The sequence below is a fragment of the Salvelinus sp. IW2-2015 genome, linkage group LG36 (genome assembly GCF_002910315.2).
Source record: "Salvelinus sp. IW2-2015 linkage group LG36, ASM291031v2, whole genome shotgun sequence".
Classification (NCBI taxonomy): Eukaryota; Metazoa; Chordata; class Actinopteri; order Salmoniformes; family Salmonidae; genus Salvelinus; species Salvelinus sp. IW2-2015.
Window position 1 is genome coordinate 32,618,386 of NC_036875.1, and position 16,705 is coordinate 32,635,090.

The following is a 16,705-nucleotide window of genomic DNA, read 5'->3' on the forward strand; positions in this document are numbered from 1 at the left end:
GTAACAATGTTGACTTTCCTGCAGTCAAAGTCTTTCTCATTGAAATATATACTGACATTCTGATTGCCATACACAAACACAGGCTTCATTTCATCTCATTACATTTTACTACTCAATGCAGTTTTATTTTATGACAAAGGAAAAAAAAACTGGGATTCATTAGTTTTTAGGAGGGCCCACAATAAATATCATCAACTCATCCCTGACCGCTGGCTACGTCCCTTCCGTCTTCAAGAGAGCGAGAGTTGCACCCCTTCTGAAAAAACCTACACTCGATCCCTCCGATGTCAACAACTACAGACCAGTATCCCTTCTTTCTTTTCTCTCCAAAACTCTTGAACGTGCCGTCCTTGGCCAGCTCTCCCGCTATCTCTCTCAGAATGACCTTCTTGATCCAAATCAGTCAGGTTTCAAGACTAGTCATTCACTGAGCAGCTGCTCTCTCTATATCACGGAGCGCTCCGCACTGCCTAAAGCTAATCTCTCTCCCTCTTGCTCTCATCCTTCTAGACCTATCGGCTGCCTTCGATACTGTGAACCATCAGATCCTCCTCTCCACCCTCTCCGAGTTGGGCATCTCCGGCGCGGCCCACGCTTGGATTGCGTCCTACCTGACAGGTCGCTCCTACCAGGTGGCGTGGCGAGAATCTGTCTCCTCACCACGTGCTCTCACCACTGGTGTCCCCCAGGGCTCTGTTCTAGGCCCTCTCCTATTCTCGCTATAACACAAAGTCACTTGGCTCTGTCATAACCTCACATGGTCTCTCCTATCATTGCTATGCAGACGACACACAACTAATCTTCTCCTTTCCCCCTTCTGATGACCAGGTGGGGCGAATCGCATCTCTGCATGTCTGGCAGACATATCAGTGTGGATGACGGATCACCACCTCAGCTGAACCTCGGCAAGACGGAGCTGCTCTTCCTCCCCGGGGAAGGACTTGCCCGTTCATGATCTCGCCATCACGGTTGACAACTCCATTGTGTACCTCCTCCCAGAGCGCTAAGAACCTTGGCGTGATCCTGGACACAACCCTGTCGTTCTCACTAACATCAAGCGGTGGCCCGTTCCTGTAGGTTCATGCTCTACAACATCCGCGAAGTACGACCCTGCCTCACACCAGGAAGCCGGCGCAGGTCCTAATCCACGGCACTTGTCCATCTCCCGTCTGGATTACTGCAACTCGCTGTTGGCTGGGCTCCCTGCCTGTGCCATTAAACCCTACAACTCATCCAGAACGCCGCAGCCCGTCTGGTGTTCAACTTCCCAAGTTCTCTCACGTCACGCTCTCACCCCCTCGCTCCCCGCTCTCTCCACTGGCTTCCAGTTGAAAGCTCGATCGCCCCTACAAGACCATGGGTGCTTGCCTACGGAGCTGTGAGGGGAAGGCACACCGGAAGTACCTCCAGGCTCTGATCAGGCCCTACACCCAAACAAGGGCACTGCGTTCATCCACCTCTGGCCTGCTCGCCTCCCTACCACTGAGGAAGTACAGTTCCCGCTCCAGGCCAGTCAAAACTGTTCGCTGCTCTGGCCCCCAATGGTGGAAACAAACTCCCTCACGACGCCCCAGGGACAGCGAGTCAATCACACCTTCGCGGAGACACTGAAACCCACCTCTTTACAGGAATACCTAGGATAGGATAAAGTAACTCTTCTCACCCCCCCCCCCCCCTTAAAAGATTTAGATGCACTATTGTAAAGTGGCTGTTCCACTGGATGTCATAAGGTGAATGCACCAATTTGTAAGTCGCTCTGGATAAGAGCGTCTGCTAAATGACTTAAATGTTAAATGTAAATGTAAACACTGACTTAAAATGCATATGGTTTCCACATCAAGTCCCCAGCTGTTAACTAGCATGCAATTAATGGAGGGACTGACTAAGTGTAACTCTACCTTAAGACAAACTGTAGTGATATCTTCAGAACTGGCAGCTGGTAAAAGTTGATTGGTGACTTACCAGTGCATCAGCAACAGCAGCCTCCACCTCAGTGCCAGTGTTGAGGACTCTCATGGCATTTACTGAGGCAGAGATACGGTCCTGGTGAATCAAGCCAAACCGATCTGGGGGGGAGAGGAGAGGGGGATGAGTGGAGTAACACAAGAGAAAGTCAATGGGATCTTGCTCTAGGGAGACAAAAGGCAATATGATGGGGTTTACAGACCATACACCAAAAAGCTTGAAAACTACAACACCAGAAAGCTTGAGTGAGATGTAGAAAATGAATGGTGAAATAAAGATGACACCAACAAAAATCACCAGAGAATGATTAGTGCTAATTTGAAATGAAGAGAAAAGAAACTGACACTTACAAACGGGGAAATAAACAACTCTTATATGAGATATTCAATACACTGAAGTACAAATACATCATACAATGTCCAAAAAGTCACTAACAAGGAGAAAATCATACAGATGGGGACAGGCCTTTTGATTACACAGTAACACAAGCTTTTTAAAAGAAAATCACAAAACATCATATTGAAGCAGATGATGACGACACATAACATGACAAAGCAGCACGCTAACAGATCTCCTCCTCAAAAGGTTGAACAACATATTGCCTCCTGTGGCAGGGTGGGCACAGCCCTCACAGCAACATGTATGGACTCCTGTGGCAGGGTGGGCACAGCCCTCACAGCAACATGTATGGCACAGCCCTCACAGCAACATGTATGGCACAGCCCTCACAGCAACATGTATGGCACAGCCCTCACAGCAACATGTATGGCACAGCCCTCACAGCAACATGTATGGCACAGCCCTCACAGCAACATGTATGGCACAGCCCTCACAGCAACATGTATGGCACAGCCCTCACAGCAACATGTATGGACTCATGCTGGCATAATCGATAAATGTGGATATGAGGGGGTGGGGCATGCAGGTCACCTGACTGGCCGTGGGGGTCAGCCGTGGATAGGGCGCTGGTAGAGCGGGAAGTACGTCGGGAGGCTGCAAGGGACAGGAGGGGTGGATGACACCCGAGGCGTTAGTGACACGAACGCAACAGGTACCGTCCTCTGTAGTTGACTCAGGCTCAGCGCCTGGCTGCATTAATCCACTATGATTATGGGCAACCAACCACATCTACAACAGTCATAGGATAGGAGGGGCGGGTATCCCTCATGTATCCCACTTTGTCCCTCTTTGTCCTTTTTTTTGTTGTCCCCCATGACAAAGCAGTGAAAAAGTTGTGTCATTTCCTGTGATGTGGCAGCAGCACAGGAGAGAGCTGAGAAGCAGGTCAGCTATGGACATTGAATACGATGACACATACAGTACACTGTTTACTGCAGACAATACCTTGTTTTTCTGCCTCTTGATTTACATTTATTATGAGATGTGCCAAATAATTGTTCATTGGACCAAAAACAGAATCCTAGAACATCCAGAGATTTTTGTGATCTTTTCATTTTGCTGGTCATTATATTACACACACAAAGGCACACAAATACTTATATAGCATAAGACTTGGAGAATTCCCAACAAGACAGACAGAAGACAGCGTAGTGATTATATTCCAGAACCTTCGAGAGGGTTAGTGCATGCAAAGTAGATCAGAGCAGGCAAAAGAAGAGGTCTATACCCCTTAGTTCAAGAGGGGGATCTTCTATTTAGACATCATGGGGTGTACAGGGAGGCTGGGACAGAGAGGAGGGGTCTAGAGGAGGGGACTGAGGGGCTGAGGAGTGGGTACTAGTGGGCCTTGCTGCTTACAGGAGGCCTCCTGGTGTCTGGTTGGTCGTGGTACTCACCAAGAGGCTTGAAGCCCCGAGCAGGGCTGGTGTCTCGGCTGCTTTCCCTAGAGGTTTCCCTGCTGCAGCCCTGACTCATGCTGGGCCGGGGGATACGGCTCCTCGCTAGCATGTGGTAGGAGGAGAGAGGAGTACCAGGAACAAGAGCTTTACCACACAGCCTGGCTGTCAGTAGGGCAGTAGAACACAGGTTTGGGGTCAGTGAGGTGAGGCCTGGGGTTGGGCTGGGATAGGGGACTGGGGTAAGAGAGGGGGTGAGGGGGAGGAGGACTCTGGGGCGTGGTGGTGGGTTGGAGTCTGCTGGACATCAGGTTCAATTTTAGAAACTTAAGTTAGCGCAAGTCCGTTTTTAAATGTTTTTGTTATTTTGTGACAAGGATTAGGTTGTCAATGAAAAGACGATTGGTATGACTGTAGCTTACAACAGATAAACAGAGTTAATACACAAAATAAAAACAAAGAAAGAAATTAAGAATTTAAAGAGGGTATCAAAATAAAGACATGGTAAAAACACCAAAGAAAAGGAAAGACAAACCATGATAGTCAGTTATAACTAAAAATATGAACTGAAAATGACTCAGAAGAAGACAAAAGTACAAACTTAAAAACATTGCAACGTGTAATTGTCAATTTACTGATGTAAAAAAGGCGGCCTTCCCAATTCAGGAATGACAGACAGACAGACAGACAGACAGACAGACAGACAGACAGACAGACAGACAGACAGACAGACAGACAGACAGACAGACAGACAGACAGACAAGAAGCTAAGAGGGGGGAGCTGTTTGGTCGATGAAATACACAGACTAATCAATCAAAGCAATAAGACAGGGCCAGTGACTCAGTCTGACTGGAAGGAAGGACATAAGCTGGGCTGCTGATGACAGAGCTTGACCTACAGAGGCTCATCCATGTTTCCTAAAAGAGGAGGGGCCACCCCAATGATGTGACATGCTTGGATGAGAGACCCCTCCCAAAACAGTGAGTTCTTAGCTGCTAACCCTGAGAGACAGTTACAGTCCATAGAAGATGAAAGACAGGCTCTTACCGTTCACCCCCCTTTCCAAGGGGCCTTGCCTTTTCACATTCAGTATTTTACTATTCAGTATTTTATTATTCAGTATTTTACCATTCTTTATTTTATTATTCAGTATTTTACCATTCTTTATTTTATTATTCAGTATTTTATTATTCAGTATTTTACCATTCTTTATTTTATTATTCAGTATTTTGTTATTCAGTATTTTACCATTCAGTATTTTGTTATTCAGTATTTTACCGTACAGCATTTTTATATTCAGTATTTTACTATTCAGTATTTTGCCATTCAGTATTTACATTTGCATTTACATTTTAGTCATTTAGCAGACGCTCTTATCCAGAGTGCCTTGCTCAAGGGCACGTCGACAGATTGTTCACCTAGTCGGCTCGGAGATTCGAACCAGCGACGTTTCGGTTACTGCCCAACGCTCTTAACTGTAAGGCTACCTGTCGCCTCCTTTTGAGTTCAAAGGGTCCATTGGTGCTTCATAACCTTACTATGTGGGTTCCTTGCATTCAAGGCTTATCTTTTGTGTTTATTGTGTATCCTTGTTTTGTGTTTATGACCGGGAAAACCAAGATAGTGTATCTGAGCTTCAAAGGACACACTTGGTGTACAGTATATAAGGTTTTCACTAGATTGATAGGAGTGCACAATGACGACTTTGGGCATATCACCGGCATGTTTTGACACATACATGGCCCTCGACAGCATGTGTGTGGTATCCTATTTATCAGCATACATGTGCTGTCTGTTATGTATGTGTATCCAGTGTGTAGGTGATACTGTATAATACACTGTTCATTTCGGCAGTTACTTAGTTACTATGTGCGTTGCTAGCAAATTACAAATCTCTTTTTCCTAGTATAGAGTGAATACATTATTTATTTTGTGTTTACATGCACAATGCTGAAATTGTGACGACAAGTAAAGGTCCATTACCTAGTCCCAGTCGGCTGGGAGAGGAATCTCTACTGCAGCCCTGGCTGCGGGGGACCTTGCTCCTCTTGTCTGCAGGGGTGCTGGAGGCTGAGGGGGGCCTGCTGATCCTCCCGTACCCAGACGAGTGGCCCAGAAGCTTTCCAGGGGAACTGGAGCGACTGCCAGCTGCAGGAAGGACAACGCACAGGAGTCACAGGCAGAGAGTGAAACGATACACCCTTTCAGACACGATGGGTCACAGCGAGCAGAGCGACGCACCTCTTCATGGCATGCTGGGAAGGTTCTGTCACGGCTCAAAGCTGAATTCCCTCATTTTCTATCTCCTTCTTTCTGGGGGAATATTTCATTACTTAAATGTTTCTAATGTCATATGTCGCTTTTATTGGAGTAATAAAATAATCATATACAACTCTTAGCAGACACTTATCTAAAGCCAGTTACAGTACAGTGAGTGCATAATGTGCATGTGATTCCAGTGGGAATTGAACCCACAACTCTGACTTTACTAGAGCCACACCAACTGAGCACATATCTCTGTGTGTTTACAGTGCCTTGGTGATTTGGAGGGGAATAATCCACAGAATGTCAAACCAACACTTGAGGTAATGGGACCCATAACAATCTCTTTCTATCCTAACATAGATATTGGATTTCAGCTTTGATGAGATAGATAGGGAGGGACATACACACAGTTAATAAACAGTTGCAGGACAAACAAGATGGGTTGAATCCAGGGTCTAACTGGGCTGTGGGAAAACCAACCAGTGATTACAACAACGGCATCAACAATGAAAACAGTTCAGAGGACACAGACAACAATCAACAATTGACAACAAAATGTACCAATCAAAAAACTTGTGAGACTGTAAAATAATAAACATGCACTTGAGTTGAATGGGGCATGCTGGTATGACATGCAGAGTCTAAAACTAAAATAATTAATTGATTGACATGCAGAGATCTGCACAGGAGGAAGGGACGGGACTAAGAACTGGATTCTTTACTCTGTTTGGATGAAGTCCGGGCCTTACCACCGCCAGTGGGGTTAGCAGATCTGGATCCTGTGGTTGTTATGGTAGCAAGCGGCAGAACAGGACGTGAAAATAAAACGGTCAAATGTGACAGGGAGTAGTGTTAGCCCAGCATGCACTGGGCCAGATGTTAACTGTGCATGTCATGTTACACATGCACATATCATTGAAGCCCCTCATCGAGGCTTCAGAGAGAGAGAGGGACAGAGGGAGAGAGAAAACCACACACACACATCTTGTGAAAGGGTGCACTAATAACAGGCGCTCCAAGTTCCTTCAGGATGATAAAATGTATGAGGTAAAACATCACACAGACTGACGAGAGACACTGAAGAGAACCTAGTATATAAACTGAAGAGAACCTAGTATATAAACTGAAGAGAACCTAGTATATAAACTGAAGAGAACCTAGTAAATAAACTCAAGAGAACCTAGTAAATAAACTCAAGAGAACCTAGTATATAAACTCAAGAGAACCTAGTATATAAACTCAAGAGAACCTAGTATATAAACTCAAGAGAACCTAGTATATAAACTCAAGAGAACCTAGTATATAAACTCAAGAGAACCTAGTATATAAACTCAAGAGAACCTAGTATTTTGGGGCGGCAGGTAGCCTAGTGGTTAGAGTGTTGGACCAGTAACCGAAAGGTTGCTAGATCGAATCCCCGAGCTGACAAGGTAAAAATCTGTCATTCTGCCCCTGAACAAGGCAGTTAACCCACTGTTCCTAGGCCGTCATTGTAAATAAGAATTTGTTCTTAACGGACTTGCCTAGTTAAATAAAAATAAATTGTATATAAACTGAAGAGAACCTAGTATATGAGTTGGACTGCAGAGTGAAGCAAAAGCAGCCAACAAGTGCTCAGCATATGTGGGAATATCTTCAAGACGGTTGGAAAAGCATTCTAGGTGAAGCTGGTTAAGAGAATGCCAAGAGTGTGCCAAGCTGTCATCAAGGCAAAGGACAGCTACTTTGAAGAATCTAAAATATATTTTGATTTGTTCAATACTTTTTTGGTTATTACATGATTCTATGTGTGTTATTTCATAGTTTTGATGTCTTCACTATTATTCTACAATGTAGAAAATAGTAAAAATAAAGAAAAACCCTTGAATGAGTAGGTGTGTCCAACTTTTGACTGGTACTGTATATAAACTGAAGATATAGTATGAGCTCATAGCAGACAGGATAAAGGTCATACTGGGGGTTTACATGAGAATGAGAGAGACTGGAGATGACATTGTGGACGGCTTCCCTGAGTTCAGACAGTGTGCTGTGAGGGAGTGAAATCGGTCTTGGGTTCTTTTGCTGACAGTGTGTGTGTGTGTGTACTCACGCTGGGACTGGGATACCATTTTGGCTCGGCTGCGCCCCCTGCTGTCAGTCACAGTAGCGCTGGCTCCGACGGCACTGCCAGCGCTTGTCCTCCTCGTACGCACACGACCTGTAGAAAACAAAACACAGGGAGTTAGTAAGAGAGTTGAAGCCACTACACTACAAATGATACTGTATCCAAGCAGCTGTGCACCACAGTTCACCACAACACAAAACAAAGAAACTGCTTTAAACAGACGGTGACAAAAGATCTGGATGGGGGGGGTTCTGAAACACAGACATACTGAATATTTCTACACATTCCCACAAAGAAATGCATTGGATCTGGGAAAGGTTTGTCTAAAGCAACATCAAGACAACACAACTTTCTTTACAGTATGTTAAACTACTCTTCAGTTTATTTGCAAAATCGCAAATAAAATGGCATTATCATATTTGCAATCCGGGCAAGTAATGTTCCTAAGAGCTAGGACAGCACATTGACTGATGCTGAGAAAGAGATTGGGGCGTTCAGATGTCTGCTCATTTTGGACTGTATTATCAAAAAAGTATTCTTACATTTTTCCAGCAAACCTCTCCAATTTTAGATAAACAGACACACATGCACTCACAAACACCACACATTGAGAATATCTCTTTCCACAACATCTGGGACTTGGCCCTAGATTAAGTAACACCTTAGCCCAGGGTCTCCCAAAGTCGGTCCTGGCGCCCCCCCCTGGGTGCACATTTTGGTTTTGTCCTAGTACTACACAGCTGATTCAAATAGTCAAAGCTTGATGATGATTTGGTTATTTGAATCAGCTGTGTAGTGCTAGGGCAAAACCAAAACGTGCACCCGGGGGGAAACCCTGCCTCGGCCAATAACGAGTCTTATTACCAGCCTTCACACACTGTTTAATAGAATGTGGGTAGAAGCAGTGACATTATATTCATTGGAAGATGTTTGATAAGCGAGGTCCTACTCAGTCAGAGAGTGTTGTACTAGATTCTAGAACATCTGCATTACATTACAGGATAGGGAAAGCCCTTTCTTTAAACGAACAACAAAGTTATCAGTGTTACTTAGATAATTATAAGAGTACCAAGAGGTAGAGGATCACCTTGAAAGGCAGGCAACACTAAACCTCAGAGACCTCTGACCCCTTAACACAGAGCACTTACACACAGACAGAGACCAAACGGTGGGTGAGTTTCACTGCATGCAACATTCACCTTTACATACATAAAACAGAGTCCTTGCCCTTTGCTAATCCCTAATAGACAAAATGTAAAGGATATCAATGTAAGGAGGATAACAAAATGAGTTGTGTGGGGGAGGAGAGGTGTTATGGTGTGCTGTGCTGACTGCACATGGTTATCTAACCCTGTCTCTCATCAGTCATCAATGATTATTACCATGTTAGTCAAACATGCAGACCTACCATATAAAACACTAAATAGGTTGTACGGTGGTGTGTAGACAAGACAGAAAAGAGGAGAGGCGGGGGGGGGGGGCTCGGCCAAGCCTTTGACTGTCCCCGACAGACGCAGAACACACAAACACACACAGATCTTACCAGTATTAATTTTACCAGGCGTGCCATCTTTTGGGCATAAATCAAAGCAGGGGACGGCGGGTGAAGAGAGGTATAGAGTTAAACATTAGTACCAGTTAGCCAGGAGAGAGAGAGAAATACAGCAAGAGAGAGAAAGATGGATAGAGAGAGAGAGAGAGAGAGGGAGAGAGAGGGAGAGAAAGAGAGAGAAATAGAGCAAGAGCGAGAAAGAGGGATAGAGAGAGAGAGAGAAAGAGCGGGAGAGAGAGAAAGGGAGAAAAAAAGAGGGAGAGCGAGAGGGAGAGTGAGAGAGAGGTGGGTGGGTGGGTGGGAGAAAGACGTCTCATTAGTAATGGACAGTAAGCAGTACACTCCACAGGGACGCGTTAGGAAAAGAACAGAGGGACAGCAACTGGATTGCAGGACTCCTCAGTATCAAATTGCCCAAATTTGGGGGGTACGTGGAGAGTTTTTCATCATTATTTATCAAGGACTTGAATATTTATATAATGGTCAGTCGTCAAATCAGAGTGATTATAGGCAGCCATTTGACATGTTTAATTAGTTTACATACAAAACTTTGGAGCCTGTCTATCTGCACATTTTGGCCTTTTTGTCTGTTTCTTATTTCTATACAGCTTAATGATGTCTTACTTACAACCCTCACAATAATTAATATCTACACACCAGTGGTTTTCCGATTTAAATTTATACTGAATAATGTAATTAAGACATCGTGGTGACTTTGAGAAATGACTGTTCCAGAACTGACTAGCGCGAGTCGGTTTGACTACTTTGTGTCTCTCTCTCTCCATCCGTGCCACACACTGACTGTCACACACACCGGCCTCTGCTCCTCTCTCTCCCCTCCCCGCTGAAACCAGAAGAGCTCTCCATTTAATTATTATTATTTTTATTTTATTTATTTTTTTATTTTTATTTTTTTACATATGTATTTCGACTATCTGAATATCCGAAGAAATATCATGATATCATTAGAATAATAAAATAATTGTAAATGTCCATTCCTAGTGTGTGTCTGGTTTACCTAGAGAGGCGTAGGAGCCTGGGGGCAGAGCAGCAGCTGAGCTGAAGGGAGAAGCGGAGGGCACGGTGACCAGACACGATTTGGCGCTGGCCGCAGCGTTCACATCGATGTCACTACGGGAACGCTGGAGAGAACCGCCGGGGTTAGAGTTCACCCTGGAACTCACCATCTTCCCTGCCGTCGGGGAGACAGGGAGAGGGGGAGAACGGGAGAGGGGGAGACAGGGAGAGGGGGAGACAGGGAGAGGGGGAGAACGGGAGAGGTTGAAATATCAACATATCATACCAACACATTATACATTTCATTAGTCTGTATTTAGTCTCACAGAGGAAAAAATGATAATCGGATTTGCAAAAGACACCTGACATAACCAACAAATAGAAAGAGGTGGCATGAAATAAACAACGTGTTGAGAAATGAATACTGTAGCAGCTAGTACTCTTACCCCTTGTCATGCCGCCTCCTATGACACTCTTGACAGACAGGGGCCGGCTGAGTGGAGAGAAGGACACACCATTATGGAGTTATTGTAAACAGCTCAGTATCCCTATACCTCACATTACCAAAAACAAGACAAAACAATGTCATAGGCCAGGGCTCAGACCCATCGGATGATGTACGGAAAAACATGATTCAAACTGCCAGTGACATTTTAAAAGGTAAAGGTCTGGACACCAGTTCAGGGCTCAGACCCCTCTGACGATGAGGATGAAGAGGAAGATTAGCTCACTCTCTCCCGTCGTTAAACTGGATCAACCGATACAATGTACCTCAGTGTGTCCATGAGGCAGACAGATCCATTAGTGGTGTCTTCAAATCAATGATACATTTTTCCACATCATCATCAATCATATGAAGGGATAAATAGAGAGGAAGGGATGGAGGGAAGGGGAAAGTAAGGGATGGAGTGGTGTCTTGAGGCTGTTCTGAAAGGAGGAAGAGGAGCAGTCTGACTTCGGGAGGGAAGGAGGGGTGGATGGATGAAGAGATGAAAGTAAACAGGGATGAGGGAAGGAGGGAGGGATAGAGGGAGAGGTATCTTACTTTAGGCTCTCCTGAGAGGAGGAGGATGAGCGGTCTGATTGGGGGAGGGACACGACACTGTCAGAACTTTTCAGGTGAGACTGGAGAGCCTTCTGATAGGTCGACTCCAGGGCCTGGAAAAGATGCTCCGCTTCCCGGCTGTAGTGGCCATGGAAACCCCAATAACACCTATGGGTGAGGGAGGGAGGGGGTGGAGAAGGTTTGAGGTCACATAGGTCACAGCCCCTCATATCAGTACATGAACAGAACTGTCAGCACACATTTTCTAAAATGTTTACATTTGAGTCATTTAGCAGACACTCTTATCAAGAGCAACTTACAGGAGCAATTAGGGTTAAGTGCCTTGCTCAAGGGCACATCGACAGAGCCTTGTTGGCTCTGGGATTCGAACCAGCAACCTTTCAGTTACTGGCCCAATGCTCTAACCACTAAGCTACCTGCGACCCACATACCTCTGATAGGTCACCGGTGGGGAAAGTGACATACTGTATGAGACAATGCCCAGAGGAATTTATATTCGTAGTAAAATAAGAGACCCCGAGAGATGTCATTTTATTCCATATTGTCATCCACTTGTCAGTCATGAAATCATAAAGCAATATATTACTTTTTACAAACTGCAAAGACCAATTCATTGTTTTACTGAGGACAAATTCAGACAAATTTTCCAAATAAACAACCATAAAAACAGAACTTACTTTCTGGCCACGGACCTGGCCTCTGAGTCGGCATCATGGATCCCTTTCCTGATGGTCTCCGTCAGAATAGCCACATGTCTGGTGGGATAGTAGGCAAACATGACAGAGACAACTTCAGGTACAGCAGCCAGGTAACCAAAACTACACCAACAGAGAGGACACCCCATCTTCCTCACCCCCCCCCCCTCTCTCTCCCGAGACTTCTGTTAATACTCCTTTCTTCTCTCTCTCACTCTACTATTCCACAGCTCTTCTGCTATCCTCCACTCTCCTCTACGGGTGGAAAGTGACCATACAGCACGCTTTCTACATGCTTTTAAACTCTCTGCAGGGTTGTCGTGGCAACCATGGGGGATGCTTCGTGGAGAGTCTGATGGTGATGGCTCACTCCAGGCCTCCAGAATCATCAATTTAACTAGCAAAGACCAGGGACAATCAGTTGTTCGTGTTTATGTCCTGGATAAATACAGTATTAGCAGAGTTTATCCTGAAAGGGTGTGTGTTTACCTCTCCAGTGTGTGTGTCTGCCACTCCAGTAATAACAGCTCTAAGAACTCATAACTGCGCCTGGAGAGAGAAGACATGATGAGAGTTAACACATTAAAAATTGAAACCTCAGGAAAAGGTAGAAGATGTTCACACCAAATGATTTCGCAGAGGATCTTTGAGTCTTTACCGTCTGACGGCCACTGATTTGGACGTGCAGTTACTAGTGATGATTGGGATGAGACGTGAGTAGTGTGTATGCTGGAAGAAAGAGGAGGTCCCAGAGGTCTTCAGATACAGGTTATTTCACACCTCCCAGTGTCTTAACAACACATTTCACAACCAGATATCAGTCATACTGAGTAATAAATACATCAGGAAATTATTTATTTTCTGTTTGACACAGTAGCTAATGCATGAATCCCACTCATCCAATGTGATTCAACCCCTGACGTACAGTATATGAATGACTGCATATACAGTTTGTGTGCAGTACTCACCCTGAGGATGAGACGTATGGCTGCCATGCCAGACGTAGCCATCACCTTGGCACTGTTGGGCACCAGGTTGAGCAGTGTGGGCATCAGGGTCTCTGCACAGTGGTCAAACTTGTTGCCCATTAGTGTGGACAGGTATCTGAAGAGGGGAAGGGAGAGATTGAACACATACAGCAAATCAATATCAATCAAAGATGTTAAATCTCCTCAGAAACATTTGATTTAACGTACTGGAACTTATACTGAACAAGAATATAAACGCAACATGCAACAATTTCAAAGATTTTGCTGAGTTACAGTTCATATTAGGAAATCAGACAATTGAAATAAATAAATTAGGCCCTAATCTATGGATTTCACATGACTGGGCAGGGGCGCAGCCATGGGTGGGCCTGGGAGGGCATAGGCCCATCCACTTGGGAGCCAGGCCGACCCACTGGGGAGCCATGCCCAGCGAATCAGAATTAGTTTTTCCCTACAAAAGGGCTTTATTACAGACAGACAGAAATACATCTCAGCAACCCCCCCCCCCCCCCCTCTCAGACGATCCCGCAGGTGAAAAAGCCAGATGTGGAGATCCTGGGCTGGCGTGGTTGCACGTGATCTGTGGTTGTTAGGCTGGTTGGACATATTGCCAAATTCATTGGAGGTGGCTTATGGTAGAGAAATGAACATTCAATTCTCTGGCAATTGCTCTGGTGGGCATTCCTGCAGTCAGTATGCTAATTGCACACTCCCTCAACTTGAGACATCTGTGGCATTGTGTTGTGTGACAAAACTGCACATTTTAGAGTGGCCTTTTATTGTCACCAGCACAAGTTGCACGTTTGTAAGTAATGATCATGCTGTTTAATCAGCTTCTTGATATGCTACACCTGTCAGGTGGATGGATTATTTTGACAAAGGATGAAATGCTCACCAACAGGGATGTAAACAATCCTTTTGTGAGTATGGACAATTTCTGGGATCTTTTACTTCATCTCATGAAACATGGGACCAACACTTTACACTTTACATGTTGCGTTTATATTTTTGTTCAGTGTAGATATGGAGCAGAAGTAGTAGCAGACTACAAAATGAATGACGTTTTATTTTCGTGTCAAATCGCCAATTGGCAACCCATCCCTTATGGGATTAATTGACACATAAACATTACAATAATTCAAGTTGTCCAGACTCAGAGTTGTTAACTGTCAGTCAGTGATGTGCTCCTAATGTGGTAGTGATGAGGTGCAGCAGAGCAGAGAGTCAAGATACACATTTAAAGATCAGGTTGATTTACAAACTGGGCCAGGTAGACGAGGAGCTTCCCTCCCTTTAATGTCACCACTTTACTGTGGCATTTCACTGAGCTGCCACATATCTAACCACTGCCTCTGGTCAGCCTTACTCAACCACTCTGAGATAGCAGCAGTTTCAACAGTGTAGATAACTCTACTTGGCATAGAAGTGGAAGAGAGAGGTTGAAAGCTGGTTTGCGTGTCTGCAGGTCCTTACCCCAGTGTGATGCAGGCCTCTCGTACCACCTGGGACCTCAGGTCTTTAGCCGACAGCTTCAGAGGGGCCTCCAGCAGACGGAGCTGCTGAGGGAAACTATCATACTCCAGAGCTCCAGCCAGGAGCAGAGAACGCACCTTCTTCAGCTAGACAGAGGAAGCACAAACGTTTACGCTACAACCGTAGTTTCTGACTGTTTATAGGCTACTACTATCAACAAAGCCAGAATATACAGTACAAGGTGCTGAGATGGTCATGCAGACATTGATCATTAGTGGTTGTGGTCCTTACAGCGATGACTCGGTGCTCCCAGTCGTTTTTGTCGTCAGACAGAACCTCCCGGACCTTGGAGAGGTTGTCCTCCATCTCCCTGTTGGAGTGGATCTGGAGAGGAGAGGAAAGGAAAGATAGGAGTCAGACTGGGGTTGATAGCAATTTATACTGCAAACACACACACAGAACCCCTATCTGTGCAAGTTACCTGGATAGTAGGAACCTCTTCAAAAGCCTTGATGAAGTCCTCCTCATCTACTGCTCCTGCAGCAGCATCTTTAGCAGAGATCTTGCCGGGTCCGGTGGCAGAGCTGGGCCTGCGGACAGAAGCTGCAGCTACAGTCCTCCTCCCACTGGGGGGCGCTTTGGAGGACGATGCGGAGGAGCAGGACCGGCCCCCATCCACAGAATCCTCATCATCAAAGTTCTTATCTGCCAGGGGAGAGAGGAGAGGAGTGGCGTTAGTACAGTTTTAAGTTATTTAATTCCTGCATTGGTGACCACCATGTTCATTAGGACACACCTTAGAGAAACAAAAACAAGCATTTTATATTGGACACCTAGCCTAGTATGTTCCAGTTTCACTTCTGTTTCCTGCCTACTGAGCTCGACCCTGTTGTTTGGGGTGAGTGTGTGCGTGCTGTAACCCACCCATCTGCCATGCTGGGTGTAGCTCAATTCATCTGGATTGTCACTGTTACATGAATACAAGTCATTCTGTCACCTCTACAGTTTTCCGGTTTATACGAGGGATTATGAATGAAGGGAAAATATGATCCTGGAGAGATGCCTGGAGCCAACATTATTTCACAGAAAGCTATGTGAGAGAACGGTAATGTACTCCTCAGCAGGAAGACAAACTGCACATGATAAAAACATTTTTTTTTCTTTGGAGGGATTCATACATTAAAAATAGCTAAACAAAGCCTGTTCAAAGGTTGTGTCCCTATAACCATAGTACTGTTAGTAATAATTATGAAAGACAGCAAAACAAGTCACCATTCAGACAACCAGACCGATATCTCCATAAACAAAGCAACAGGCAGGCACACGGAGAGAAACGCCCCGTTCACAGTCTTCCCCCATCCTCCTCACAACACTCCATTCCTCCACCAGACTGCTAACCTGTAATTACCATCAAACCAGTATATATCTACTGAGAGAGACAGAGAGACAGAGAAGAATTTGAGAAAGGCAGATCAATTGGGGAAAAGAGAGGAGGAAAAAAAACATCGGGAGAGATGTCGGTAGGTAGTGTGAGAGGAATAGAGAGAGAGAGAGACACACCACGTAAAGAGAATATATTATAAATAGCATCTGGTTCTTACAGGCACAGATCTTCTTACACACCAGCTTCCTCAGCATCATGATCTATAGCACGCGCTCTAAAGTATTTCCTCACCACGCTTCTGCATCAACAGTGTGTGTGTGTGTGTGTCTGCGTGACGCGTGCCTTTGTGAGGGTGCTTGTGCAGCTCTGTGATGACAGTGCTAGACCAGCTTCCCCCT

The 16,705-nt window shown here is 45.2% G+C and overlaps 1 protein-coding gene across 1 annotated transcript in view; it reads right to left on the reverse strand.

Moving 5' to 3' along the window:
• The window catches only part of LOC111959499 (CLIP-associating protein 1), a gene marked incomplete at its 5' end in the record, with an annotated part of 83,176 nt that overhangs the window by 26,665 nt on the left and 39,806 nt on the right, over positions 1–16,705 (reverse strand). The window contains 17 exons of the mRNA XM_070437636.1: positions 1,963–2,066; positions 2,896–2,958; positions 3,762–3,866; positions 5,746–5,910; positions 6,750–6,806; positions 8,117–8,224; positions 9,675–9,701; positions 10,702–10,875; positions 11,147–11,193; positions 11,746–11,913; positions 12,444–12,521; positions 12,951–13,010; positions 13,120–13,190; positions 13,430–13,565; positions 14,924–15,069; positions 15,215–15,307; positions 15,405–15,628. Coding sequence (XP_070293737.1) covers positions 1,963–2,066; positions 2,896–2,958; positions 3,762–3,866; positions 5,746–5,910; positions 6,750–6,806; positions 8,117–8,224; positions 9,675–9,701; positions 10,702–10,875; positions 11,147–11,193; positions 11,746–11,913; positions 12,444–12,521; positions 12,951–13,010; positions 13,120–13,190; positions 13,430–13,565; positions 14,924–15,069; positions 15,215–15,307; positions 15,405–15,628 — 1,826 coding nt within the window. The remainder of the gene's footprint in view (positions 1–1,962; positions 2,067–2,895; positions 2,959–3,761; positions 3,867–5,745; positions 5,911–6,749; positions 6,807–8,116; positions 8,225–9,674; positions 9,702–10,701; positions 10,876–11,146; positions 11,194–11,745; positions 11,914–12,443; positions 12,522–12,950; positions 13,011–13,119; positions 13,191–13,429; positions 13,566–14,923; positions 15,070–15,214; positions 15,308–15,404; positions 15,629–16,705) is intronic.